The sequence below is a fragment of the Xenopus tropicalis genome, chromosome 7 (assembly GCF_000004195.4).
Source record: "Xenopus tropicalis strain Nigerian chromosome 7, UCB_Xtro_10.0, whole genome shotgun sequence".
Lineage (NCBI taxonomy): Eukaryota > Metazoa > Chordata > Amphibia > Anura > Pipidae > Xenopus > Xenopus tropicalis.
Genome location: NC_030683.2, coordinates 20,065,939 through 20,092,936, shown reverse-complemented (window position 1 = coordinate 20,092,936; position 26,998 = coordinate 20,065,939). Strand labels below are relative to the sequence as shown.

Here is a 26,998-nt window from a genome sequence, read left to right as displayed (position 1 = left end):
TAAAGTGTAAGTGGCAGTGGGACGAGGCAATAAACCATAGAGTAGGTTTGTGGAGTAGAGTGGGCACATTACTGCCCGGAGCAGCAGAGCTCATTATGCCTGCTCAGTGTACAGGCCAGTTAAACAGCTAATATTTACTGCAGAGCTTTTACAGATTATAATCTTATTATCTGAATGTCATTCACAAATATGCAGAATACTTATGATTTCTGTATAGACCAGTTCTTTTTTTTCTAATTAAATCAGCTGAAATAGTCTTCATCAGCAGCCTCTAATGGCAGTACCATGAATAGAAACCAGAGCTGTACAGGCTGCTATACAGAGTCACTATTGTAAAAGTGATTTTACCTCGCTACTGTACACTTTAACCCTGGGAGTTATTATCCTGGAGATAATAACTCACAATTGTAAGTGTTATACAGGCGGTCATTTTTACCACTTTTTAGTAAATCTAGGCCAAACATAATGGTGCATTGAATGAGCCTGTGGCATGAATGCTGCCCATTACTTTTAAATGCATAATGCACTGCCATGTATAGGCTGTAGCTACTTACCTTTATACCTCCATATATTTAAATGCTCCTTGTAGCTCAGATGGTTTTATAAACACCTTTGGCTGCATGGCCCTTTCATTGCCCAGGGGGGGATTCAAAAAAGTGAAGTGAACTGAAATATTTTTGGAGTAATAAAAACATCACATTTACAAAAGACTTAAAAGGGTTGGTTCACCTTCAGATTACCTTTTAGTATACATAATGGCCTATTCTGAGCATTTTTTTTTCAATTAGTCTTCATTTTTTATAGTTCTTGAATTATTTGCCTTCCTCTTCTGCCTCTTTCCAGCTTTCAAATGGGGATCACTGACCCCGGCAGCCAAAAAATGATTGCCCTGTGAGGCTACAATTGTATTGTTATTTTTACTTTGTATTACTTGGCTTTATGTTTTGGCTGTCCTCTATTCATATTCGAGTCTCTCTTTTAATCCTCTGCCTGGTTGCTAGGTTACATTAGACCTTAGCAACCAGATAGCTGCTGAAATTCAAAACTGGAAACCTGTTGAACAAAAAGCTAAATAATTCAAAACCTGCAAATAATAAAAAATGAAGACCAGCTGCAACTTGTCTCAGAATAGAACTCTTTACAACATACTAAAAGTTAATTTAAAGGGTAACCACTCCTTTTATGCATTTCTTAAAAATTACAGTTTTTAAACTGTGGAGTTGAATTGTCAGAATGCCACTTTCAAACTGCTCCATACATCAGGAGTACCGGAGTATATATTATTTACCACCCTCCCCCTATTGGTTGAACCTCTCCTTCTCCTATAATGTTCTTCTCTCTGGTGTTTCAGGCTGACAGTGCTGTAATCCAAGTGCAAACTCTGAACTGTGATAATTTGCTGCATTAGTTGGTACATTTCTCACCAGCATCTGTGGAATGTGCACAATTTATATCAGCTGACTTTAATGAAACTCAGGGCTTATGCTTGGCAGGGCCAAAAATAAGAAATCCATTAACTACTGTATAAAATTAGAACAGTTTACAGTCAGTAACTCCCCTTAGAGTTGCCAGGCCCAGATTTGTTGAAAGGACACATATTCCCAGTCCTGTACCTATAAAATAGGTAAATAGGTTTTAAGATGGGTTGTTTTTATCCTCACTTTTACACCCACCCGGTGATTCTAGTAGCTTATGTCAGACCCCGGGGAAGTTCTCCTCTTCTACAAAAATGTGCTGGCCTGGGTAATTTTATTTGTAGTGTCGCTCCACCATACTCTTCCAGTCTCCCAGTATCCTTTAGGCCTCCCTGGATAAGTGCACTTTGCTGTCATTTGTACTGTGTTTGCACAAGCACAGAGGTTGGTGAGTACCGGAAACAGTATTGCACCACGGCATTGAGAAGTAAAGTACCTTGGGGTCGGTGTCGGACTGGCCCACAGGGATACTAGGAAAACTCCTGGTGGGCCCGGGCATCGTGTGGCCCTCCTGCTTCTAACAATTTGGCCTAATTCATGGTCATTTCCTATTGGAACAAATCAGCTAAATATAAAGAAGAATAGATTATAGTATGTAAAGAAAAAAAATAGGAAAATATAGAGGTTGAGTGAGAAGTGGATGAAAAATAGTTTGAAGTGTGGGCCCATGGTTTAAGGTTTTCTGGTGGGCCCCTGGGGTCACAGTCCGGCACTGCTTGGGGTGGTGTATTTTTGTTGAAGAGAAGCACCAACCTGGGGTCTAAAGTAAGGGACTAGAATCATTAGGAGGTGCTGACAACTTACCACCCCCAGTAATTTTACCTTTCCTTGTCCCTTAATTTCTATTAGTTGCCCTTTATTTCATACTTTGTAACTATTTTATAAATGATTTAAAAAAATCTTTTGTCAATGCCATAATTAAGGCAGAGTTGACATAGTAACATAGCAAGTTAGGTTGAAAAAAGACGCACATCCATCACGTTCAACCATAATGCCTATATGCCATAATGACACCTACTATGGGCAGATCCTCAGAAACTGGAATGATTTCCTTGCTAAGAAAAAAATGGGAATTTTCTACTCAGGAACTTAGAACAGGTGGTTATATTAAATGACTTCTTTAGATTATAAACTCATGTGAGCAGGGCCCTCTGATCCTTTTGTTACTCTATAAACACTTGTTTGTTAAACATAATTTAGCATAAGCCAATACAGGTATAGGACCCATTATCCATAATGCTTGGGACCAAGGGTATTCCAGATAAGGCGTCTTTCCGTAATTTGGATCTCAATACCTTAAGTCTACTAAAAAATCAATAAAACATTAAACCCAATAGGATTGTTTTGCATCCAATAAGGATTAATTATATCTTAGCTGGGATCAATTACAGGTACTGTTTTATTATTACAGAGAAAGGGGAATCATTTAACCATTAAATAAACCCAATAGGGCTGTTCTGCCCCCAATAAGGGGTAATTATATCTTAGTTGGGATCAAGTACAGGTACTGTTTTATTATTACAGAGAAAAGGGAATCATTTAACCATTAAATAAACCCAATAGGACTGTTCTGCCCCCAATAAGGGGTAATTATATCTTAGTTGGGATCAAGTACAGGTACTGTTTTATTATTACAGAGAAAAGGGAATCATTTAACCATGAAATAAACCCAATAGGGCTGTTCTGCCCCCAATAAGGATTATTTATCTTAGTTGGGATCAAGTACAGGTACTGTTTTATTACTACAAAGAAAAAGGAAATCAGTTTTCAAATTCTGAATTATTTTTTTAAAATGGAGTCTATGGCAGACGGGCTTTCCGTAATTCGGAACTTTCTGGATAACGGGTTTCCGGATAAGGGGTCCGATACCTGTACTCCATTTCTACACACTACACTGCAACTTTAATACAAAAAGCAGACAGAGACAGTTATAATAAAATGTTTTAATAATGTATATTGGGAAGAGTAGCAAACACAGCGTTCCCCAATCAGACAGTTATCCAGTGAAGTAACGCAAACCAACACTATACACCAGTACTATACCGCGGGATATTCTAAAACATCCGCCAGCCCCTACGTGCTTACGTCATAGCCCGCCTCTTCCGGTGGACGCTTTCTTCGTTAGTCCAATGAGAGAAGAGATGATATTTTGAAATGAACCAATTGCACATTTCCTTGTTGCGCGGTGCGGCAGAGCGGCTTTTGCGTAAGGGGAATTTGAAGTGGAGGCCGGATAAAAGGAGAATAAGCGGGTAACGGAGCGAAAGGTGAGAGAAGGGGAATGTTTTTGTGGGGCAGGCAGTGGGTGTCATGGGTTTTGATGTTAGTATTGTATGTAGTACTGAGCTTCCCGCATGTCCCCAAAATGGCAGCTGCGTTTCGGTTCCCAGCACGTATGATCATTACACCTAGGGTAACTTGCCGGCCATGGTTCCGGAGATAAGATCCCCTCTCCCTACTGGGCTAGTGACTTGTCTTCGGTCGCGGCCATTCACTGCTGTACAGAGGGTGCGGGGTAACGGGTTCCATTAGACACCGGGCAGTAGATGGGGCTTTGTGGGGGGAGTAGGGCACATGGAACCTGCTTGGCTAATAACTCCGCCGGGTTTATAGCTTAGGCCTTCAGATGCTTCATAACTACAATACCCAGAATGCATTGATGCTTTTTTGTATGTGGGAAGATGCTGGGAGTTGTAGTTAGTAATGGGGGGGGGATACATTCTGGGCAGCCAGTCAGTCTGCATCTACACGATCTACCAATTAGCCTTGTATTATATGGAGTTTATAGTATTATTATTAACATTTATTTATAAAGCGGCAACATATCCCGCAGCGCTGTACAATAAGTGGGTTTCATACATTGGACATACAGAGTAACATATAAAGCAATCAATAACCGATACAGGAGGGGAAGAGAGCCCTGCCCAAAAGAGCTTACAATCTACAAATATATCTGTCTAGGTATCTGCTGTCTGTCTATTATTATTATCAACATTTATTTATAAAGCGCCAACATATCCCACAGCGCTGTACAATAAGTGGGTTTCATACATTGGACATACAGAGTAACATATAAAGCAATCAGTAACCGATACAAGAGGTGAAGAGAGCCCTGCCCAAAAGAGCTTACAATCAGCTAGCAGTCTGTAACATAAAGGTGTAGTGTGTCCTAGCCTGTCTAACCTTGTTACTGGCTATGCTTTCCCTTGCATTAAATTGCTATGACTAACCCATGTGTTTATAACTTGCCATTATTGCTTACCGAGCATTAAGAGTGTCGGGGATCCAGACACTAAAGGGTAGATTTATAAATATGTGAGTGTAGAGCTTAGTACATGGGTGACACTTCACCATTTGATAAGTATGATTCCAAAAACCCCATAGTAATGAATAGAGTGTGGGTGAGTTTTTAGGTATTAGGGTGAAGACACACAGAGCTACTAGCAGCAGCTACTTTTCCTTGCTACTAAATGCCAGAAAATACCCTGCCATAGAAAAAACTGAGAATTGCCTCTGCTAAAACACATGTAGGGACAATTATCAGTAAATGATCAGCATTGTCTGTTTTAGTAGCCATGAAAAGTAGCTGCTACTAGTAGCCCCGTGTGTCTTCACCCTAAGCTTTACACTTGCGTTATAATAAATCTGCCCCTTAAGGTGGCCGTACACCTTACAATTATCAATGGTCACAGGGAAGATCGTTCCCACCCTCCACTGGCGTTCAGGGCTGAATCTCCGATATGGAGGTAGAAACAATAGGAATTCTACCCCTATCTGACATTTCTGCCCTAAATGCAGCTTTTGCTTGGGTGCCTTCAACGGCGCCTGATCAAAATCTTTTGTCCTGATCGACGAGATGACCAATATTCACCTATGTGAGATACCACTTTGCCATATTTGATTAATTTTCCATTGGTTCCACAGGCTACATATGTGAAGTTCTGTGCTTTTCTTGCATCATTTTTTGTTTTTCAGGGCCATCACATGTGCATAACACTAATATTCCCAACTTTCTCATACAACAGTGTGTAGAAATTAATGAAAGATTGTAGGGCAGGAGGCACCTAGAAGGTAAGGGAAAGGACTGGCCAGGGGTTTCAATAAGCACCCCCTGTGAATGGCTTTCCTTGTCCTTTTAAGTGGATAAGGTGTGACCATACTCAGTATTTGCATGGTGGAGTAATATCATTAGCCCATTAATCATGCATGCACATAGGTTAATTAGAGGCAGATGATCCCATGTGTCCAATACTAATGCAGCAGAGAATAGTGAGTGCAATGCCAACACTTTCAATTTGATTGTCTCCACTGAATGGAGCTGTTATTGTCATAGGGCTGGATGCTTAGATTGTGGCAAAACCTGTACATTAGCGGGATGATATGATTGAATGACCCTCACCCAAGGGCTGTTGATAGGGGCAGATTCATACTCGTATTCATACACTGTATACAGTGCCTGACAGACCTAAAACACTTAATATACAACCAGTCAGAAGGTCTCTTGCATATAAAATGCAATTGTACATGTACATGTGGGCTACTTTTACTTGGCTTCCAATTACTATAGGCATGGCTAGTGTAGGGTTATATTCAGGCAATGAGAGAGGACTTGCCTAGGGACTATAGGGACTTGCCACTGGAGAAAGCAAATGGCCTTGAGTGCCAATAAGAGAAAGAAGCCGCTTGCTTGTTACTCACTGGCACGGGCAACAACACAGGCTGTTACCCATAGGCACGGCCACACTGTGTAATTGCACACTAACTCTGAGCTTGCAGGTGTTGTGATCTAAACAAGAATAACATGTTCCTTTAGAAGCATATTGCATTCATTTATTTTTGTCTCTTTCATATGAAATGGTGACTGGGCTGCAGCTTTCACATCTGCATATAGATCTTTTTCATTAATGCTCAGTAAAGGGGTACTATCTATCTTTATTTTGCTTTCCAAACCTGTGCTATGTTCATCCTAAAAGAAAAAAAATTACTTAAAATGGATTTTAAAAACACTTTATAGAGCAGCATTTTAGATTGTCTTACAAAAACATTTAAAAACATTTAATGTCTGTTAAAAGTTATCTATAGGTCATGTTATCACTGTTAGGACTGTTTTTGTAAGTTACTGGTACAGGTATGGGACCTGTTATCCAGAATTCTCGGGACCTGGGGTCTTCTGGATAAGAGATATTTCCATAATTTGGATATCCATAACTTAAGTCTGCTTTAAATAATTTAAACATGAAATAAACCCAAAAGGGCTGTTCTGCCCCCAATAAGGGGTAATTATATCTTAGTTGGGATCAAGTACAGGTACTGTTTTATTATTACAGAGAAAAGGGAATCATTTAACCATGAAATAAACCCAATAGGACTGTTCTGCCCCCAATAAGGGGTAATTATATCTTAGTTGGGATCAAGTACAGGTACTGTTTTATTATTACAGAGAAAAGGGAATCATTTAACCATTAAATAAACCCAATAGGGCTGTTCTGCCACCAATAAGGGGTAATTATATCTTAGTTGGGATCAAGTACAAGGTACAGGTATAGGACCTGTTATCCAGAATGCTCGGGAGCAAGGGTATTCCGGATAAGGCGTCTTCCCTAATTTGGATCTTCATACCTTAAATCTACAAAAAAAAAATCCGTGAAACATTAATCAAACCCAATAGGATTATTTTACACCCAGTAAGGATTAATTATATCTTAGTTGGGATCAAGTACAGGTACTGTTTTATTATTACAGAGAAAAGGGAATCATTTAACCATGAAATAAACCCAATAGGATTGTTCTGCCCCCAATAGGGGTAATTATATCTTAGTTGGGATCAAGTACAGGTACTGTTTTATTATTACAGAGAAAAGGGAATCATTTAACCATGAAATAAACCCAATAGGACTGTTCTGCCCCCAATAAGGGTTAATTATATCTTAGTTGGGATCAAGTACAAGTACTGTTTTATTATTAGAGAAAAGGGAATCATTTAACCATTAAATAAACCCAATAGGGCTGTTCTGCCCCAATAAGGGGTAATTATATCTTAGTTGGGATCAAGTACAGGTACTGTTTTATTATTACAGAGAAAAGGGAATCAATTTTAAAAATTAAAATTATTTGCCTATAATGGAGTTTTTTTTTGTTATTGCTTCTTATTACTTATCTTTCTATTTAGTCCTTTTTACTATTCAGTCTCTCTTTCAAGCCACTGCCTGGTTGCTAGGGTAAAGCAGATCCTAGCAATCAGCTGCTGAAACTCCAAACTAGAGTGCTGCTGTACAATAAGCTAAATGTTTCAAAACACTGCAACTGGTCTCCATTTTGTTTCAATTTGTCTCAGAATATGAATGTCCACATCCTACTTTCTAATTCAAAGATGAACTATACTTTTAAACAAAGTGCCAATAGTATCCCTTTAATATGCATATGCTATTTGTTGTTCAGACAGTTGCACACAGCTAGCACTCTGTTTCCCTTGTACTGTTGTGTATATGTTTCTTCATTTGTATATTGCCATCCATGTACACAGCCCTTCACTCTTGCTTAGTGTCCGGTTAAGTGTGTGGATGCTGTGAGAGGAAAGTCAGAGGAAGAGACATATAATAAAAGCCTCAAGCATCCCGATGAACACTCAAAGTGATGTAAGTTCTACTTCATTAGATTTACCTTCTAGTTCTCTGTGCAGTTAAACCTTTGTGGCTCATACGTTCCTGCTTATATTTTGTAGTCAAACGTTGTAATGACATTGCAATTTATACAGTTAGATTTATTCCAATTTGTACTTAAAGAATAAGTAAACCTTTTAAAATCCCTAAAAAGATTACACAGCCCCCAGAATGACACACCTGTCTCCCTACATTGAGTCTGAAGCTGAAACATGCCTCTAATTAGTAACTTCCTTACCTTGCATTAAGCTCCTCCTACTTTAGCAGAAACCCACCCTGCCTGCGACTTAACTGAGCCCCACTTCCTCCATCATTAGAAGGAGGGCTCAGGATACTAAAGGGGGCGGAGCTTCACACTAGATAAGGAAGTTACTGATTTCTGATGCAAATCATTTTGGGGGTTGCGTATAGCCATTTTAGGGATTTTAAAATAAAAAGGTTTCCTTATCATTTCAACTTCACATGTTATGGTGTGTGTGCATGCAGCTTTGTTTTATTCCAAGGCTCACCCCTAAAAGGCAGTGATTATTTCATATTAATATAGTGCTATTTTACCTTTAGTTTCTTAAAATGACAAATTCATCACTAAATATGTTTATGCAGTTTTAATATAATCATTGCATGCGAGGCAGCTGCTATATTGCTTGTCATGGCATTGTATGTAGGCTTCCAATGGGGGTAGCGATCAATTGAGGTAGAACAGAATTGCTGTTTGCATGTACTCTGCAATACAATTGGCCAGCAGGCAAACCAGCATACACAGTATGGCTGCCTTGCTGTTCCATTCATTTGATTGGATGCAATATTCAGAGTACATGGATAGCAGTCTGCTTATTACCCCAGCCTCACTTTTGTCCCCTTTTCTTGTCATGTGATAGAACTTTATTCTTTAAACATCCCTGACTTATTTAAGCTTATGATCAAATGTGTCTGTTTCGTCTGAAGGCAGCACCATATGTTTTATAATTCCGCACTTGCAATAGGCAAGGTAAGACCTACGATTCCCTTATTGATGATTCTCAGATGATTGCACATAAGTATAATATGTTGCACAGTGTGTAAGCTGTGATAGTCTTGTATCATTTACTCCTACATACGTTAGGAGATGGTCGGTGGTGGGAAAGCCAATAATGCCATACTGGAAGTCCTCAAAGGATTATTCCAGTATCCCGTATGCAGTATAACTGCCAGCCTGTCGGTTTGAAGCTATTATGATCTAGATCAATCTTCGTTAAGAACCCTGTGGTTGTACCCAGAGGTTGTTGGTCTTGCCACCCACAGATCACCATTGCCCTAGTGGGCAACCTCCCTTTTTGCTAGTGTTTCCTCTGCATTTTGAAGGGTGGCAGAATGCCCTATTTCTTTATCTGGGACCTTGTTACAGAGTTGCTACTCTATGTGTGTCCACCTTTCTGCCTGCTCATAGCCGCTGCCAGCATCATATGCCACTGGGTTTTCATGGTTAACTGCCCACCCTGATGCCCCTGCAAGTCCCTTCCCCTTTAATTTGAACTGAAGATTTATCATACCCTCTTTTATTTTCAGTTTACAGAAAGCAGCTAAAATATCCTTATAGATGCTGCATATTTACCCTCTGTTACAATACAGTGGTATAGTAACAAGCTAAAATCAGTATAATAATCCTTTGCTGTATAGTGCAATTAGCTGCAGATCTCTGGCAGAGCAGGGTTAATTGACAAGGGCCTGTTTATGCAGGCTGTTTTTGTGGAGGCGAATCTGTGAAATTAAATTTGCTCGAAGCCACTGGCATATTTTTATTTAAACGTCTGTAGTATATAATTACTTTATTGATCCGAGAGGAAATGAGCTGCGTTAGTGGGCCTTTTCTTATTTTATTAGTGGCTTCATAGAGGCCTGTGTTTAGTAAAGACATATGTCTTGTTTAAACCAATCTTCGTTTCTGGTAATTTAGGAGGTTAAAATACTTAGTAATTAGTGACAGATCTTGTTACAGAGAAGACATTCCTTATTCATTTATTAATATAGTTGCCACTAGAACAGGCTTCATTAGGGGAAAAACTCCCATTGATTAGTTGCATCTTTCCGAGAAAGCAATACAGAGAGCTTACAATTTGCATGTCTGTGAGCTGGAGGTACTTTTAGTCACATTTCCATGGAAGTCTTGTATCTAATGGTTTGATCATAGCCGAGCTTTTACCTCTGTTTAATGCCAGTGTAGAGAAAGCCTGCTTAATGGTGTAATGCATTGCTGCTTATGACATTTCCCTGCTCCTTCAGCAGACTTTTAAGACTGTTCTAAAGATGCTTGATTCAATTCAGTATTGAATTTTGCCTGCATGGAAATGATTTGCCTGTGAAAGGTAAAAATAAAAGTAAAGCTGGCCATACAGTAAAAGATCTGCTTGTTTGCCAAGGTTGCCCAACAAGCAAATCTTTCCCCAATATGCCTCCCTTGGGGTTACAGGCCATACACAGGCAGATAAGCTGCTGACTCTGTCTAAAGCACTCAAACCAGCAGCTTAAATATGCCTGTGTATGGCCTCCTTTATTTTCCTGCCTCCTTTTGGCTAGCCTGTACAGGCCCCCATGTGATCCCATTATTTGGTTTCAAAGCCAACAATCGGGTCAGCCTGATTTGGCCGTCACATAATCTGCCTCTTTCTCAAAACGACTGGATCATCTTGCTGTGTATGGCACTACAGGGCAATTTGATTGAGCTATGCAAAGAAAATTTTCTGTAAATTGTTTGTTGCCTATTACATGCAGCTTTAACTAGGATTTTAGTACCTTTATTTGAATATATGAAAAAGAGCTTGCATCTGTGAACTGTGTATTAGACTTTATTTTTAATTAAATTTTCCTTCTGCTGTTCATTTATTCAGATGACTGGGTCGAACGAGTTTAAGCTAAACCAGGCACCTGAAGATGGGATTTCTGCTGTCAAGTTCAGTCCAAACACCTCACAGTTTTTGTTGGTCTCCTCCTGGGACTCGTCTGTGCGTCTGTATGATGTGCCTGCAAACACACTGAGGCTTAAATACCAGCACGCAGGGCCGGTCCTGGACTGTGCTTTTTATGTAAGCATCACTTTTATGTACCTCATGTACAACTTGTGCAAATAATGATGTGAGGAAATACTTGCATATTTTTCATTATAAGTACAAAACATTGGATGTCTCGCTACTCTTAATTTAGTAATCCCTTAAATTTAATATAGAATTTTAATAATCTCTTTTCAGGATCCAACCCATGCCTGGAGTGGAGGATTGGACCACCAATTAAAAATGCATGATTTAAACACAGATGGAGGTAAGGTTTTATATAATGTAGCAATTAGCACATTCTTAAATGTAACCAATTTATTCTGGTGAGGTTTGTCTTCCTTGTGGCATAATCTGAAAGTTAGGGGATAGGGTGCGCACCAGGTCACCTTGTTTTTAAGTCCCTTCCAGCTACTATAGGCACCATCTCTCCCTACTATACCTGCAACCCCCAGCCCCAGTCCCTTCCCAGAGGCTATTATCCCACTGCTACTATAGGCACCATCTCTCCCTACTATACCTGCAACCCCCAGCCCCAGTCCCTTCCCAGAGGCTATTATCCCCCCACTGCTACTATAGGCACCATCTCTCCCTACTATACCTGCTATCCCACAGCCGCAGTCCCTTCCCAGAGGCTATTATCCCCCACTGCTACTATAGGCACCATCTCTCCCTACTATACCTGCTATCCCACAGCCACAGTCCCTTCCCAGAGGCTATTATCCCACTGCTACTATAGGCCCCATCTCTCCCTACTATACCTGCTATCCCCCCACTGCTACTATAGGCACCATCTCTCCCTACTATACCTGCTATCCCACAGCCCCAGTCCCTTCCCAGAGGCTATTATCCCCCCACTGCTACTATAGGCACCATCTCTCCCTACTATACCTGCTATCCCACAGCCCCAGTCCCTTCCCAGAGGCTATTATCCCACTGCTACTATAGGCCCCATCTCTCCCTACTATACCTGCTATCCCACAGCCACAGTCCCTTTCCAGTCCTAGTGTTGCTATGCTTTCCTCACAGCTTTAGATGTGCCTAGCAGTGCAGCCATACTCTTTACTAGGCGTTTAGATTTGCCTCTGTACACAACTTTCATTTTAAAATGTATTCTTTAGTTATTATTTTCTTTATACCTATGGTTTATGTTAGTTGCCGTTTTATTTCTGTGTAGAGTCTGTGGTTGGCAGCCATGATGCTCCCATTCGATGTGTGGAATACTGCCCAGAGGTGAATGTAATTGTGACTGGGAGCTGGGATCAAACAGTGAAGCTATGGGACCCAAGGACTCCATGCAATGCAGGAACCTTCTCACAGCCAGATAAGGTGTGTAATTATACCCACTATTAGTTGTGATATACATATGTACAAACAAGCTTTGGTTTATTGATTCTAAATATATTGTGTTCCTTTCGTTGCGTTCCCATTTGCTGCTGGGGTGTATGCTTTAGTGATCACCTAAAACTCAATTGGGTTTTTCAGACCTCATAAGATTGAGGTGCTTACATTTATTACATTCTTTTCTCGTTCATATTTTCCACTAAGTTATTGTGTCAAGATAAAGCAGGAAACCATCTCCTTCCACTAAATCAGCAGAACACTTCTGTGCCTGTGCTTCGTTTTAAATATACTGGCCAGTTTGGAGCCATCATTGCGGGCACTGCACTCTTTCTAAATGGCCATCATTTTTACCCCATCACGACTGAATCTACTTCTGGCGAGACCTTTGTGCAGAGCAGAATAATTGCATTGTTTCTTGGTTTGATTTATGGATGTATGTGGCCAGTAAAAGGCCATGATGAATAGCTGACAGGACAGCATATAATAGACGGCCACTGGGAAGCCGCCTACTGATTGGCTCAGACAGCTGGGCATGTCAGGTTTTTTTCTTTTAATTTTTTCTTTCCATACTCCTGATAAATGTGTCCACCCAGTCGGCTTCATGACACGCTGGCTTGGGGTGATTGATGAGACTGCTGGATAGAAAGACTACTTCCAATCCAGGTGTGACACCAGTTTGTAAAGAAGATTTAGGATTTTCAGTGCCGCTGACGAGATTGTTTCATTAGGATTTTTCCTTCATGTGTGCTATAGCTGCTGTATGTCTTGGTAATGGTGGCATACGCCATACCTGTGGCACTATTGTAAAGCGGCTAGGATCGCTACATTCATTTATATTTCTAGTTTGTGCCGATGTCATGTACCTTCTCTGTCTTCTGCTGCGGCCTTTTATTTTTAGTCTGCCATTGGGGATTTGTGGGATTTACCAAAGAGGCTTAGAGCATCAGGAGGAAAGTATAAAAAAAGAAAATCCTTTTATTAAAAAATACAGCTAAATAATTTTCTTTAATTCAATATATATCAGTGGGCGATGAGTTAAATAATTGGCTGGAATGTTTTATCATAAGCTAAAGATGGGAGTTACCATAATAACCTAGGATAGTTGTATAGCCTGGCTGATAGCATTGCTGGCGTATTTACATGAATGGTGCTTCATACAGTACATTGCCCCTGAAACGTGACAAATATGGACAGGAAATTCCCTCCTGAAACACATTCCTGCAGGACTTGTTCCTTATGGAGATGTGCCCCAGATGTCATAGGCACACAATAAAGTTCTGCACCATACGTAACATGATTACCCTTTTTATTCTGCTCCAATGCCTATAAAGGCAGGGGCACCTTACTGTATTCACATTCCTACTTTTGCATGTTTTTGTGACCTGTCTCATGTGTGCTGCTCAGTTACCTTGTATGCTTTTTATCCTTTCATTTTATAGTCTTTGTCTGGCTGCAACTGCAGGGAATTCATGGAACTTGTGCTTTCTCACTTAGGTATATACCCTGTCTGTGTCAGGGGACAGATTGATTGTGGGCACTGCTGGTCGAAGGGTGCTGGTGTGGGATCTTCGAAATATGGGCTATGTGCAGCAAAGGCGAGAATCCAGCCTTAAGTACCAAACACGATGCATCAGGGCGTTCCCAAACAAACAGGTAATAACTTATAGTCGTTGCATGTCTGCTTTCTGGGATTTGAGTTGTATGTAGTGGTCCCAGGTGTAAAGCCTTGAATTATGTTCACATAGAGGTGAGTGCAGTATAAACACAATGGGATTTGTGGGTCAGAGAGCAACCCCTCTGTCTACACTAGCTTCTCACATAGGATTTATAGTGTAACTAGACAAAATGCCACCTCTTCATTCTGAATACATATGTATAAATGCTAGAAATACTTGTGCCTTTAGATTCAGGGGTACTGTTAATAATGTATGTTCATGCAGTTGATGGCCCAAGTCTGCTACATGGTGGATCCTAATTTTATTTTTTTTTGCCATATACAGGGATATGTACTGAGCTCCATTGAAGGCAGAGTTGCTGTCGAATACTTGGATCCAAGTTTGGAAGTCCAGAAGAAGAAATATGCTTTCAAGTGTCACCGCCTAAAAGAGAACAACATTGAGCAAATTTACCCAGTCAATGCTGTGTCTTTCCACAATTTGCACAACACCTTTGCCACAGGTCAGTCCCTTCTTTCACCATATAATCAAGCAGCCTCTTATATATTTGCTTGTATATTTCTAAAAATAAAACTAAGACACAGGTACTTTTTAATACAGGTGACTGAATTTGTATTTGTGTGTTCCACTGCAAGCAACATATAAAGTCAACTTTTAGTATCATGTAGGGTGTGGTACAGCTTGCAGTTGGTCTTCATTTTTTGTGTGGTTTTTGAATTATATAGCTTTGTTTTGTTCAGCAGCTTTCCAGTTTGGAATTTCAGCAGTATTTCTGGTTGCTAGGGTCCAAATTTCTCTCACAACCAGTGAGAGACTATAAAGGGGAATATAAATAGGAAAGGCCTAGATAGAAAGATAAAATAGAACAGTTACAATAAAGTTGCAGCCTCACAAAGCAATAGTTTATTTTTATTTTTGCTTCTGGGGTCAGTGACTCCCATTTTAAAGCTGGAAAGAGTCAGAAGAAGGCAAATGCTTTAAAAACTAATATATATACAGGTATGGGATCCCTTATCCGGAAACCTGTTATCGAGAAAGCTCCGAATTACGGAAGCCTATCACCCATAGACTCCATTTTAATCAAATTATTCATCATTTTAAAACTGATTTCCTTTTTCTCTGTAATAATAAAACAGTACCTGTAATTGATCCCAACTAAGATATAATTACCCCTTATTGGGGGCAGAACAGCCCTATTGGGTTTATTTAATGGTTAAATGATTCCCTTTTCTCTAATAATAAAACAGTACCTGTACTTGATCCCAACTAAGATATAATTACCCCTTATTGGGGGCAGAACAGCCCTATTGGGTTTATTTAATGGTTAAATGATTCCCTTTTCTCTGTAATAATAAAACCGTACCTGTACTTGATCCCAACTAAGATATAATTACCCCTTATTGGGGGCAGAACAGCCCTATTGGGTTTATTTAATGGTTAAATGATTCCCTTTTCTCTGTAATAATAAAACAGTACCTGTAATTGATCCCAACTAAGATATAATTAATCCTTATTGGATGCAAACCAATCCTATTGGGTTTAATTAATGTTTTATTGATTTTTTTTTTTTTTAGTAGACTTTAGGTATGGAGTTCCAAATTACAGAAAGACCCCTTATCCAGAATACCCTTGGTCCCGAGCATTCTGGATAATGGGTCCTATACCTGTGTATGTGTATATATGTAATATAAAAATTGGAGACCAAATCAAAAGTTGCTAAGAATTGCTAACCTAAAGATGAACAACCCCTTTAACTGCCATTGGCACAGACCTATATAACTATTGCCTTGCTCTGTTTTGGAACACACAAATATCCATCACATGGAAATTGCATTTCCACCCCCTTCCCCTTGCGTAAGAGTCCTACCAGCGCAGGTATTCCCTATTGCTCTCCAAGAGTCTGTGCATACAGTAAATAGGGAAGCAGTAAATGAAAACCGCTTATTTCATATCTAACTGTTTTAAAACTTCTATGCAGGAGGCTCTGATGGTTTTGTCAACATCTGGGATCCCTTTAACAAAAAGCGCCTGTGCCAGTTCCATCGCTATCCCACAAGCATTGCCTCCCTGGCCTTCAGCAACGACGGCAGCACTCTGGCAATCGCTGCCTCCTACATGTATGAAATGGATGACATTGATCACCCCGAAGATGCTATCTACATACGGCAAGTGACAGACGCAGAGACAAAGCCCAAGTGAGGCAGCTTCCCCTGCCTCTCCTCCCCCAGCTCTGAGATTTTATTAATTTTCCCTTGGCTCATGAATAGTGTTATTGATGTCAAGGGGAGATAACCGTGGCTGACTGTAGGGCTGGGGGAGATTTTATCGCACCCTCCAAGCTTTCAATATCCGTCAGTTGATAGACGTCTGACAGATAAAATTATGCTCAGTTGTTTTATACAGGAGCGCGTCGACCTCTTCTGCATTTTCGCCCTTCATTATCTTCATTATTCACCTGGAGAACTCCTTGCTGTTGGCTTGCCTTTTTATAATGCAGTTGCGGAATTGACTGTCATTTGCCATCTCACCTCCTTATTCGGGGAGTTATTACTCCATTCCCGCCGTTGCATTTACATGTACATAATGCAGGGATTGGAAACTTCCGCAGGCATCTGGGTGCTAATAAATATTGCTTTTCAGTAAATTTCCTGTTTGGAATGCTACTAAAAGCTTAGGCTGAACTTTGCTCCTTTAATTACACACACAAAATGCTGTCCTCCCTATCATTATTGGTCCAACCTGCTCTATACACTATATACTACATATTTAGGGGCCTAATAGTTTTATTAGATGACAGAGAAGCCTATAAAGCCATTGTCTATTCTAGGTAAGGGAATTCATTTGAGGGCCATGTCTATCCTTCAGGAATTCCTTAGCCCCTATTATTTATACTTCATTTTGGTTCAGGTTACAGGTTGCCTTTTGTTTTTTGTTATTTCTAACACTAAACAACAAAAAAAAAGTAACCAGAGCTGGACCATGAAGTTACAGTAAGTCCAATGAGAAACCTTCTGATAATGAGCTCCTCAAAGGCAGCTGTGTAGAGAAGGGAGGGGTTTGATTAAAGGGGAAGGAGCTCTGAACAAATTGTCCTGTTTATAATGGGAGGGGGGTGTTGATCAAATTAGTGCTTTAGCATGGCAACAAAATTGGAAAATATGGATTTTTTTCAATTAAAAGAATAGGCAGAATGCAACACAAGTCCTATGTACTGGGCTGATTTTTAGCAAAGGTTGGTTTTAGGTGGGTAGTGTCACTTTAAGGAGCTGAGAAGCCTCTATAGCCTCATTGTCACCGCTATGGATTTTGCCGATTTCTATGCAAAGAAATGAAATCCGTTTTATATGAATTCACAAGTTGCATTCTCTCAACTTTTCAGCCACAGTAAATTTCTTTATAAATGTTTTTTTGTGTTTGGAATGAACCTTTTCTATGGTCTTTGTCTTAAACGTTGTCCTGTTTGTCGTCTGTCCGGGGGGAACACTGCAAGTCTGTTCATATAGATTTTGGCCTTTGACCAGAGATTTGTAATAAAACATCTGTAAATACCTGTTGTCTGTTTGAGTCGTCTTCTCTTCACTGCTGCTGATTTTCATTGGTTACTGTGGTTTGTTTTGGGAGGAAATTTATTGTATTAAAGGGAAATAACCCTCCTTTTTTTTTATTTTTTTTTATATACACTAGTTTTACATATACGTGTGTATCAGCCCCACAGTTGTAAAGAGACTTAAAAGTTTGCTATTCTGTAATTCACATTCAAACTACCTTTAGTAGGGCACTATTTTCCCTAGCAACTAGGCAGCAGTTTAAATGTAAGTTGAAGAAAAGATACAATTGTAGCCTTACAGATACGCGGAAGAGGAAGGAATTCTACAGGTATTGGATCTATTATTGCATCTGCTTGGGACCTTGGGTTTCCAGGTGAGGGGTCTACTAATAATTTAAACCATGGGATTATTTTCTGATAGGAAGTCAGACACCCTAAAAACATGTTTACACAAAAGGAGACAAGAAATCCTGTGTTTGTTTTGATAGCACTCACCGCGTTTCTGTGAATGCTTATGGCTGTATTTACATAGAAAGTGCTGTCCTGTCTCATTATTGGTTCAGATGTTTTTTCCCTGTATATACACCATACACTGAATACGTAAGTACCTAATTATTTTAATAGATGACCGACGGCTATAAAGCCATTGTGCATACTAGGTAACAGAATTTATTGGAGGTCCATGTCTATGAGGCAGGGACTCTTGTGGTGTGTTGCAGTGTGCTGATGGGTTACCAACAAAGCCGAATAAAATATCCAGCAGGACCAGACACTCCTTGGGGCACATTTACTAATCCATGAACGTCGGAAAAGCGTACGAATGCGTTTTTTTCGTAATGATCGGTATTTTGCGACTTTTTCACGAATTGTCGCAAATTTTTCGAGCTCGATACGAAAAAGTTGCGACAATTTGCGAAAGTCGTAATGGCTATGAAAAAGTCGCGACAATTCACGAAAGTCATAATGGCTACGAAAAAGTTGCGACGGTGACGAAAAAATACGAAAAAGTCGCAAAATGTTTGTTTCCAATCCGATTTTTTCCCATTCGGGATTCGTGGATTAGTAAATCGGCCCCCTTGTGTTGCATCACGATCCCAGGGTGGGGTTGCAGTGTAACGTATGGAGACTATTGGGTCATTGATATTGTTTCCTTGCCCATTAACTATGATTTTGCTCACTGCAAGCCTGGCCCTGTCTGTCTCTTGTACAGCCTAGTTATATGTGGGTCCCAAATACCAACTGAAATTTGCGGTTATGAACTCTTGATGCTTAGCAGGCCTGCTTCGGTTAGGTGGGCTGTGTGTCTGTACATGGCGAATTCCTAAGCGGGGGCAATCAATATTATATAATATATACAGAGAAGGGAGTGTTTTGTGCACAAAATAACTGATCTATTATTATTACATGTTTATAGTGACAACATTTTCCACAGAGCTGTACAATAGTTATTACACATTAAGGGGCTATTTTCTTTAGACAAATACAAAGATAACATCAGTTATAGAGGCCCTTTAACCAGAATTAGTTGCATTGCATTTTCAGCACGTGTCAAAATGACTGATGGTTGTTAAGTGAATCAACCCCGTATTTAGGTCGGCAGCACAGCACATAGGGTATCAACCGCATCCGTGTTCATTTAAACCACTGCTGTCGAAATTCTAACAATGTTATTGGTTCCTGCACCAAGGCACAGGAAATGCAGGAGAGGCCTTGTCTGATTCGCTGCTCGGCGGTGTCCTAACTACCAGTGAAGTATAATGGCCTGCTTTAAAGCATATTGGCAATGCGTGTAATCCAGCAAAGGCAAAAGTTACTTGCACCTTGAATTGAGCAGGGCGTGTTGTGTACAGTACTAGTCTAAAGGAATCTTAAAGGAAAACTATACCCCCAGAATGAATACGTAAGCAACAGATAGTTTATATGTTAAGTGCCCTATTAAAGAATCTCACCAAACTGGAATATATATATCAGTAAATATTGCCCTTTTACATCCTTTCCCTTGAGCCGACATTTAGTGATGGGCTGTGTGTTCCCTCAGAGATCAGCTGACAGGAAGTAATGCAGCTTTAACTGTAACAGGAAGTAGTGTGGGAGTAAAAGGCAGAACTCTGCCCATTCATTGGCTGATGGGGCCTAGCATGCATGTGTGCCTTGGCTTGTTTGTGTGCACTGTGAATCCTATGATCCCAGGGGGCGGCTCTTAATTCTATTTAGGATTAGCTAATAGCACATACTACTAAAATGTTTATACTGTATTTATGAAACTGGTTTATTTAGATAGAGCTTGTTTTATGCAATATATTTTTATAGAGGGTGTAGAGCATATATGTCAAACACAAGGCCCAGGGGTCAAATCCGGCCCACCTGGCTGTTTTATGTGGGTCTTGGTGAGTGTGTCTGACCATCCAGCCTGATCAATTTCCATTTTCCTCACATAGTAACTAAGACTAAGGGGTATTTTTATCATGCTATGTAAATGGAGTGAAGCATTACCAGTAATGTTGCCCAAGGCATCCAATCAGTAATCAGATTTCAACAGTAGCAAAGCATCTATTGGCTGACATCACCGGTAATGTCTTACTCCACTTTTGACACATTGTGTTAAATATACCCCTTAGTCTCTTACTAAGTATATTAATAAAACATTTGGCCTGCGACTTAGCCTGTGTTTTAGATTTCGGCCCCCTTATGTGATTGAGTTTGACACCCCTGGTATAGGGGGTATAGTTTTCCTTTACGGCAGCAATGGACAGGCCAGGAAAAGCTCCCGACTTGATAAAAATCAGACACGTATCTGTCAGTAAGGTTAGAGAATCCCATTGGGCATGAAGGCCATGTATGTGCATTGATACATCCCTCTTCCAACTGGATCAGTCCCATAATGCCCAGCTTGTATATGGCCAACTTCATTCAACATTGTCATGTGGTTTGGTTTAAAATGGTTCTCAAATGATTTACTTGTCTTATCAACATCCTATCAAGAATGGCTGTCTGGTGATTTGATGGTTTGGGAAAAGCAAATGAGAGGGCTATTTACACATGGGCAGCGGGGGAGGATGGGGGACAGAACTGAAACCCCATACAACTCAGTTGTGACATGTAATCTCTTTGTCTCTAGGTTCAACGACAAAGTGCATGAGTGTCGCCAATGGAGCTGCCCCTGTGTTAAGCACAGGTAAGTGTATTGTGTGCATGAGAGGATAACGGAAATGGCTCTTTCTCCTTCATTAACCCACCGGGGCGTCTTCAAAAAGCCAAAGGACTTGGCCGCGCAACACTGCGTTTTCACCCTTTGCCCTATTGACCTTCAGCATCGATAACCATCAGCAGAACATCAGAGAATCGATGGTAACATCGGAAGTGCCGATAAAGGTGAGGATATGACCAAGTAATTACCTTCTGAGCATGGGCCGTGGCCGCGAGGCCTAAAACAAACTCCCATTGTCCTGTGAGCATCATTGTGGGGAGGGGTGCAGGGGGGAGAGAACATATCAGGGAATTGTATTTGGCTGGTTAAAGGCTCATCTTACCTGGAAGCATTTTATGGCTGCTGATTTGGAGCAGGTCTGTCTATCGACCTGAAGAGGTCCATTGTGGGGCTTTAAAGACTCGCTGACAGGCTGGCCATGGGGGATGGGAGCTTCCAGCGGGGAATTTAGATTTTCTACATTTCTTGGATATTTTGTATTGTAAATGTAAGCGCCCAGTCTTACAAAAGTCCCTTCCAATAATGGAAATAAAAGGACCCCAGGCCTTGTGTGTGCATGTTACTCGGTACAGTTTAGATGCCTTTAAATTGCCTTCACTTACACCATGACAATGGCCCTTGTGTTCTCCCTACAGAAGGACATACACCTGCTTTACATTCTGATGCTCTCAGCGCACTCTCATTTGAACTTGTTTTTCAGCAAAATGATCTCTGTGTAGCAAGGGATATGGTGTCTGTACCCCCAAAGTGCAGTCACTTAGCGAGAATAAGTAATAGTGCCCTGTCACAAGTCTTGTTTGTGTATTTTATAGTGAATAATGCACTCCTTATTGCAGGGCTCCCCAACCTTTCTTACTCGTGAGCCACAGTCAAATGTAAAAAGACTTGGAGAGCAACACAAGCACCATAAAAGTTCATGGAGGAGCCAAATAAGGGCTGTGATTGGCTATTAGGGGCCTCTATGCACCCTATCAGCTTACAGGGGCTTTATTTGGTAGGAAATCTTGTTTTTATTCAACCAAAACTTGCCCCCAAGTCAGGAATTCAAAAATAACTCCCTGGTTTGGGGGCACTGAGAGAAACATCCAAGGGGTTGGGGAGCAACATGTTACCCCCGAGCCACTGGTTGGGGATCACTGCCTTATTATAAAATGTATATTATGGATATGTGCTTTTATACAGGTCATGGAACTCCAAGGGGACTTCTAATCTACTCCTAATATCCTTCATGGTAGGAGTAGGGTAGGATGGAGACAATATAGTGAATAAAGTACACACTATTGTAAAAAATAAAGTAAATTATGTCACTGTGGAGTTCCATGACCATATGAGAAGGCCGAAGGCCAAGTGCTTTCATCTAGGATAAAATCCTCATATTGTACAACAGGGGGTACTTTATTATAATACACAAGTTTCAGTGAGTCATGACTCACTAAGCACCACTAATAAGAATATAATTTATAGGATATTCATTGTGTTTGTGTATTATAATACACAGGAAACATAGATACCCTTATAAATGATGCTTAGTGATGTCATTTGTGTCACATGACATTAGCACTGTCCAACCTTCCAGATACAAATATATATTTTTCTTTATACAACATCGTATTTTTCAGGTTGAGCAATGCAAGATGGTCCCTGCGAGCCTATTTGACCACCCCGGTTTAAGCCCCGTCCTGGGGCTTAAAGTCCATCTGCTTTTCAGAAAAGCTGTGCCCCACCCACTATCGCAAGCAGAGGGACTTCCAGTCCCAGAATCCATCACTTCACAATGGAACAAGGCGAGGAAGGGGCTTAATGACACTGCCAGCCTAAGGGGTGTTGATATGATCCCTGCGAGTCAGAGACAGACCATCATGGCTCCCTTACAGTCTAAGGAATCGGGTATGTCTGTGTAAATAAAATAAATAAATAATGCCTATATATATATATGTTTGGCAGCTCAGAGAATGTTTATCCAGCTTCTGTACATAATCCCATCTAAAAGGGAGGGGGGGGGATTATTTTCCCTTTGCTGTAGGGACCCGGCAGTACATTGCAGGGAAAGGCTTTATTCCCCACCGGTGACAAGGGCCACGCGGCTGCTTGTGCTCCCTGATTTATGAGGCCGATATAACCTCTGACTCCCCGCTTCATCTTCCCCAAGCGACTCCCACGCAGCCTCCGCCATGCGTTTCTCCCATTGAACAAGGCCAATATTCATAATAATCATAAAAAAGTGCTTTGCTGCTTCTTCTTTCTTTCTTTTTCTTTTTTTTCCCCCTCTCCCTTTTTCCCTTTCTTGCAGCCCCTCGGCTTAATTTGGCTCATTATGCTGTCTGAGAAGCTCTTTAGAGCCCCACTCTCCCGCCGAGATGGCTTTTTCATGTCAGCTCCATTCAGTCCCTCTCTCCGGCTGCAGTTTCACGTTCTCTCTGAAAGCCGCGCAGCCGAGAGAAAGGGAATTATTCCATTAAAGAGGAGCAATTTTTGTAATGCGACTTAGAGTGTTCTGCAGAAGTGCACCAAGTTTCCCTCAATCTCCGCAGTATTATTCACTCATTTAGTTAAATGATGTTTCTAATTCCTGGGTAATTACCTGTAATGAGGGCCTCTTTCTCTTCTGATGAGACTTTAGCTTAATATGACATGGCGGCTTTTTTTTTTCGCCCCCCTCTTTTCCTTTAAGGGGCTAATTACCTTTTCAGAAGAAAAGGCGCAGTTTGTTGTCCAGAGCTCGCAAATTATTATTTTATTTCCTGCCATCCCGGCTGCCAGTAAATTATGAAATTAGGTTTCAGAGGAGCATTAATGCCATTTGGAAAGGACGAGAAGCTTGTATATTATTGTGACTCCTCCTCTGCGCGTCGCAGGGCTCCATTTTCTCTTCCGCTGCTGAGCCTACCTGCAAGGCTGCCATTTGGGGACGCTAATTGCTATGTTTCCCTTTAAGAGTGGTGGTTTGAAGACGGGCGCATTAAAGGCTGGGGAAATGGATGGAGAAGCCACATCTGTTTTATTCCTTGGGAAATTTGATCCAATTTTCTTTTTGTGTTGGCTTCTCATTAGCATGATGTGCTGAAGAATCTCAGCATGATGGGGGGGCACCCAAATCACTGCCTTCCAGGCTGCCTGGGGCTGCTCTGCCGGCCATATTGTCTGTATTCTTCCATTAAATATAGGATGTTTTGCTTTACTTTTTATTATTCACAGAACTGATTGCTTGAATGGGAACATTCCCCCTTTGTCAGATCATCCCTTTAAAAACAAAGAAACCTGATCACTGTGGGGTGTCAGTTTGTTAGGTGCCTCCTAGTCATAAACCACCAAGCATTTGTTGCATGTTGTGGGTGACCTGTGATTTTGGAGGATGGAAAAAAATTTGCAGAGGGCTCAGGCCCCAAAGTTAAACCACTGACATCATACAAAGCTAATTAGATATACGGTGAGTCTTCCCTTGTACCATGCAGGACCTTGGGTTGCACAGGTTCGACCAACAAGGTGAGTCCAGGTGTGGATTGGGGCAGATGGTGGGTCAAACGTCACAGGGCCCCTCCATTTTGATGAGGGTGCGCACCATAAAGTAGAAAAGGACTTTAAACGTAGAAGGTTAGGGGGGGTTTGGGTTGAAAAATTTCCGACCCGCTCATTACTACTTGCTACAGCCCATGCCCCTCCCATAAATGGATCACTCATCACTGAGCAATCCAATCAGTTCTCTATCTCTTGCCCCAGGCCCGGAATTCCCATCTGTGGGTTCAGGCAAATGCCAGAGGGGCTGCTTTAAGATGCCATAGACAGTCACTATTTACTGGGCTGGTGGGGGGCTGTTTGGGCCTCTTGGAATGCCAGGGCCTATTTAGACTCCCATTCAAGACCTGTCTTGCCCCACCTTGAAATCTTTCTATTACATGGCCATTTGGGACTTAAGGTGGCTATACATGGGCAGATTTCAGCTGCCGATACTGGTCCTTCAGACCGATTCTACAGCTTATCTGCCTGTGTATGGGCACCTCAACAGACCTACCTAAACTATATCTGGCCTAAAATTGGCCAGATCTCGATCCGGCAGGTTTTGCTTGGACCGCATTGGCTTGTTGATGTGGTCCTAGGTCTGACGGCGCCTATGCCCGCCGTAATTTGATCGTTTGACCCTAGGGACAAACAACTGAATCAGCCTGATATCGCTGACCTTTTGGAATGTTCCCGTGTTTGCCCACCTTTATGCTAAGGCAGGGGCAGTTTGTTGGTCACCATACTCAGGCAGAAAACAATGGAGGACACAATGTGATTAAACTGGTAGTTCCTTCTTGTCTATTTCTCAACCATGTCCACTTCCAGGAAGGGGGTGACATTTTTGTCCTCCAGCATTATGGAATAGTGCATTCTGGGGGCCAAGTAGTATTGACTTTGGTCTTGAAAATATAGACCTGTTTCAAATGAGCCTGACAACTAGGGCCTTTGTTGTGCGCCTAGAAGCTGCAGTACATAGCCACTGATGGAGGAGAGGGATTATTCAGTCTTATTTTACCTCCCAGTGCATCCCCTCTCTAATTAACCCTTCCCTTTATTACGGCCCAGTCTCCTCTGTGCCAGAATTCTGGGGGCTTGAATCTTCCTGTAGCAGTAGTTCAGCATGACAAATGCCTCTTTAGAGATTAGGTAACGGGGGAAACTTTACCCATTTTTTCCTGAGACCCCACAAACATGCAGGCAGTTGGTGTTAAATATTAGTGCACTTTAAAAATGACGTGAAATTGACAATAAATGCAATTTGTCCCAGAGGAGTCCCCTCTACTAGACCTTGGGCCGGATCCAATTTATATCAATAGAAATGCAAGTATGCATTTCACAGTACATATAGCAGGCAATTTCAGCGCAATGTTCCCGGCCCCCGCCGCACACGACAGGCTGTAAAACACAAGGAAGATGGGCCGGGGCTGTAAAGGCAGTGGCGCCAAAGGAAGGAATGGGAAAGAGTGAGGATTGAAATGCCAAGCACGCTGTAATTCCGCCTTAATGCAGCTGGATTTGTGAAATAATGTTTGTGTTACTAATAATTATGTGCAATTCCTGAATGATTAATGAAGGTAAATGAGGGTGGAAAATGACAGGACAAAACATTTTGCTAATTAAGAGGCTGAGAATTGCTAATCAAGCGGCAGCCGAAGTTAATTGCCAGTTTTGGTGAGCGGTAGAAAACAATTTCTGTGTACGGCTCGCTCGTCAGTACAAACACTGCACTCACTGTGCCCCACGGGGATTCAGGGTGGGCGGGACACAAACAAAAGGGCAAGTGTACCCCAACCCACTGGAATTAAAGGGTGGTGTAACACAACGGTAGAGCCCCCAGTTCCAGGCCAAGGTTCATGGAGCTAGTATAACTGGCTTTAGTAGCGATGCACGCTTGCCCCAATGCAACAACCCATAGCAACCCATAGCATCATTCCTCGTGGTAGTTTAGTGCATGTACCCCCAACATGATAGTGTAGTGAATGTACCCTCAACATGATATTGTAATGAATGTACCCTCAACATGATAGTGTAGTGTATGTACCCCCAACATGATAGTGCAGTGTATGTACCCCCAACATGATAGTGCAGTGTATGTACCCTCAACATGATATTGTAATGAATGTACCCTCAACATGATATTGTAATGAATGTACCCTCAACATGATAGTGTAGTGTATGTACCCCCAACATGATAGAGTAGTGTATGTACCCCCAACATGATAGAGTAGTGTATGTACCCCCAACATGATAGTGTAGTGAATGTACCCTCAACATGATATTGTAATGAATGTACCCTCAACATGATAGTGTAGTGTATGTACCCCCAACATGATAGAGTAGTGTATGTACCCCCAACATGATAGAGTAGTGTATGTACCCCCAACATGATAGTGTAGTGTATGTACCCCCAACATGATAGTGCAGTGTATGTACCCCCAACATGATAGTGTAGTGAATGTACCCTCAACATGATATTGTAATGAATGTACCCTCAACATGATAGTGTAGTGTATGTACCCCCAACATGATAGAGTAGTGTATGTACCCCCAACATGATAGTGTAGTGTA

The 26,998-nt window shown here is 41.2% G+C and overlaps 1 protein-coding gene across 4 annotated transcripts; it reads left to right on the top strand.

Moving 5' to 3' along the window:
• The first annotated feature begins 3,597 nt into the window (after positions 1–3,597).
• Positions 3,598–17,727, top strand: bub3 (BUB3 mitotic checkpoint protein). Of its 4 annotated transcripts, none has more exons than XM_031905009.1 (8): positions 3,598–3,742; positions 7,999–8,110; positions 10,999–11,193; positions 11,356–11,425; positions 12,335–12,486; positions 13,996–14,154; positions 14,502–14,679; positions 16,156–17,727. In XM_031905009.1, exons 2-8 carry the CDS (start codon positions 8,093–8,095, stop codon positions 16,374–16,376), a joined length of 993 nt encoding a protein of 330 aa, XP_031760869.1. In that variant the 5' UTR covers positions 3,598–3,742; positions 7,999–8,092; the 3' UTR covers positions 16,377–17,727.
• Positions 17,728–26,998: the final 9,271 nt, after the last annotated feature.

Bases quoted from the DNA above. Each gene is read 5' to 3' on its own strand.
- bub3 (XM_031905009.1), top strand. The intron at 11,194-11,355 runs GTAAGCATCACT...ATCTCTTTTCAG, and splicing joins TCCTGGACTGTGCTTTTTAT to GATCCAACCCATGCCTGGAG. The intron at 14,155-14,501 runs GTAATAACTTAT...TGCCATATACAG, and splicing joins GGGCGTTCCCAAACAAACAG to GGATATGTACTGAGCTCCAT.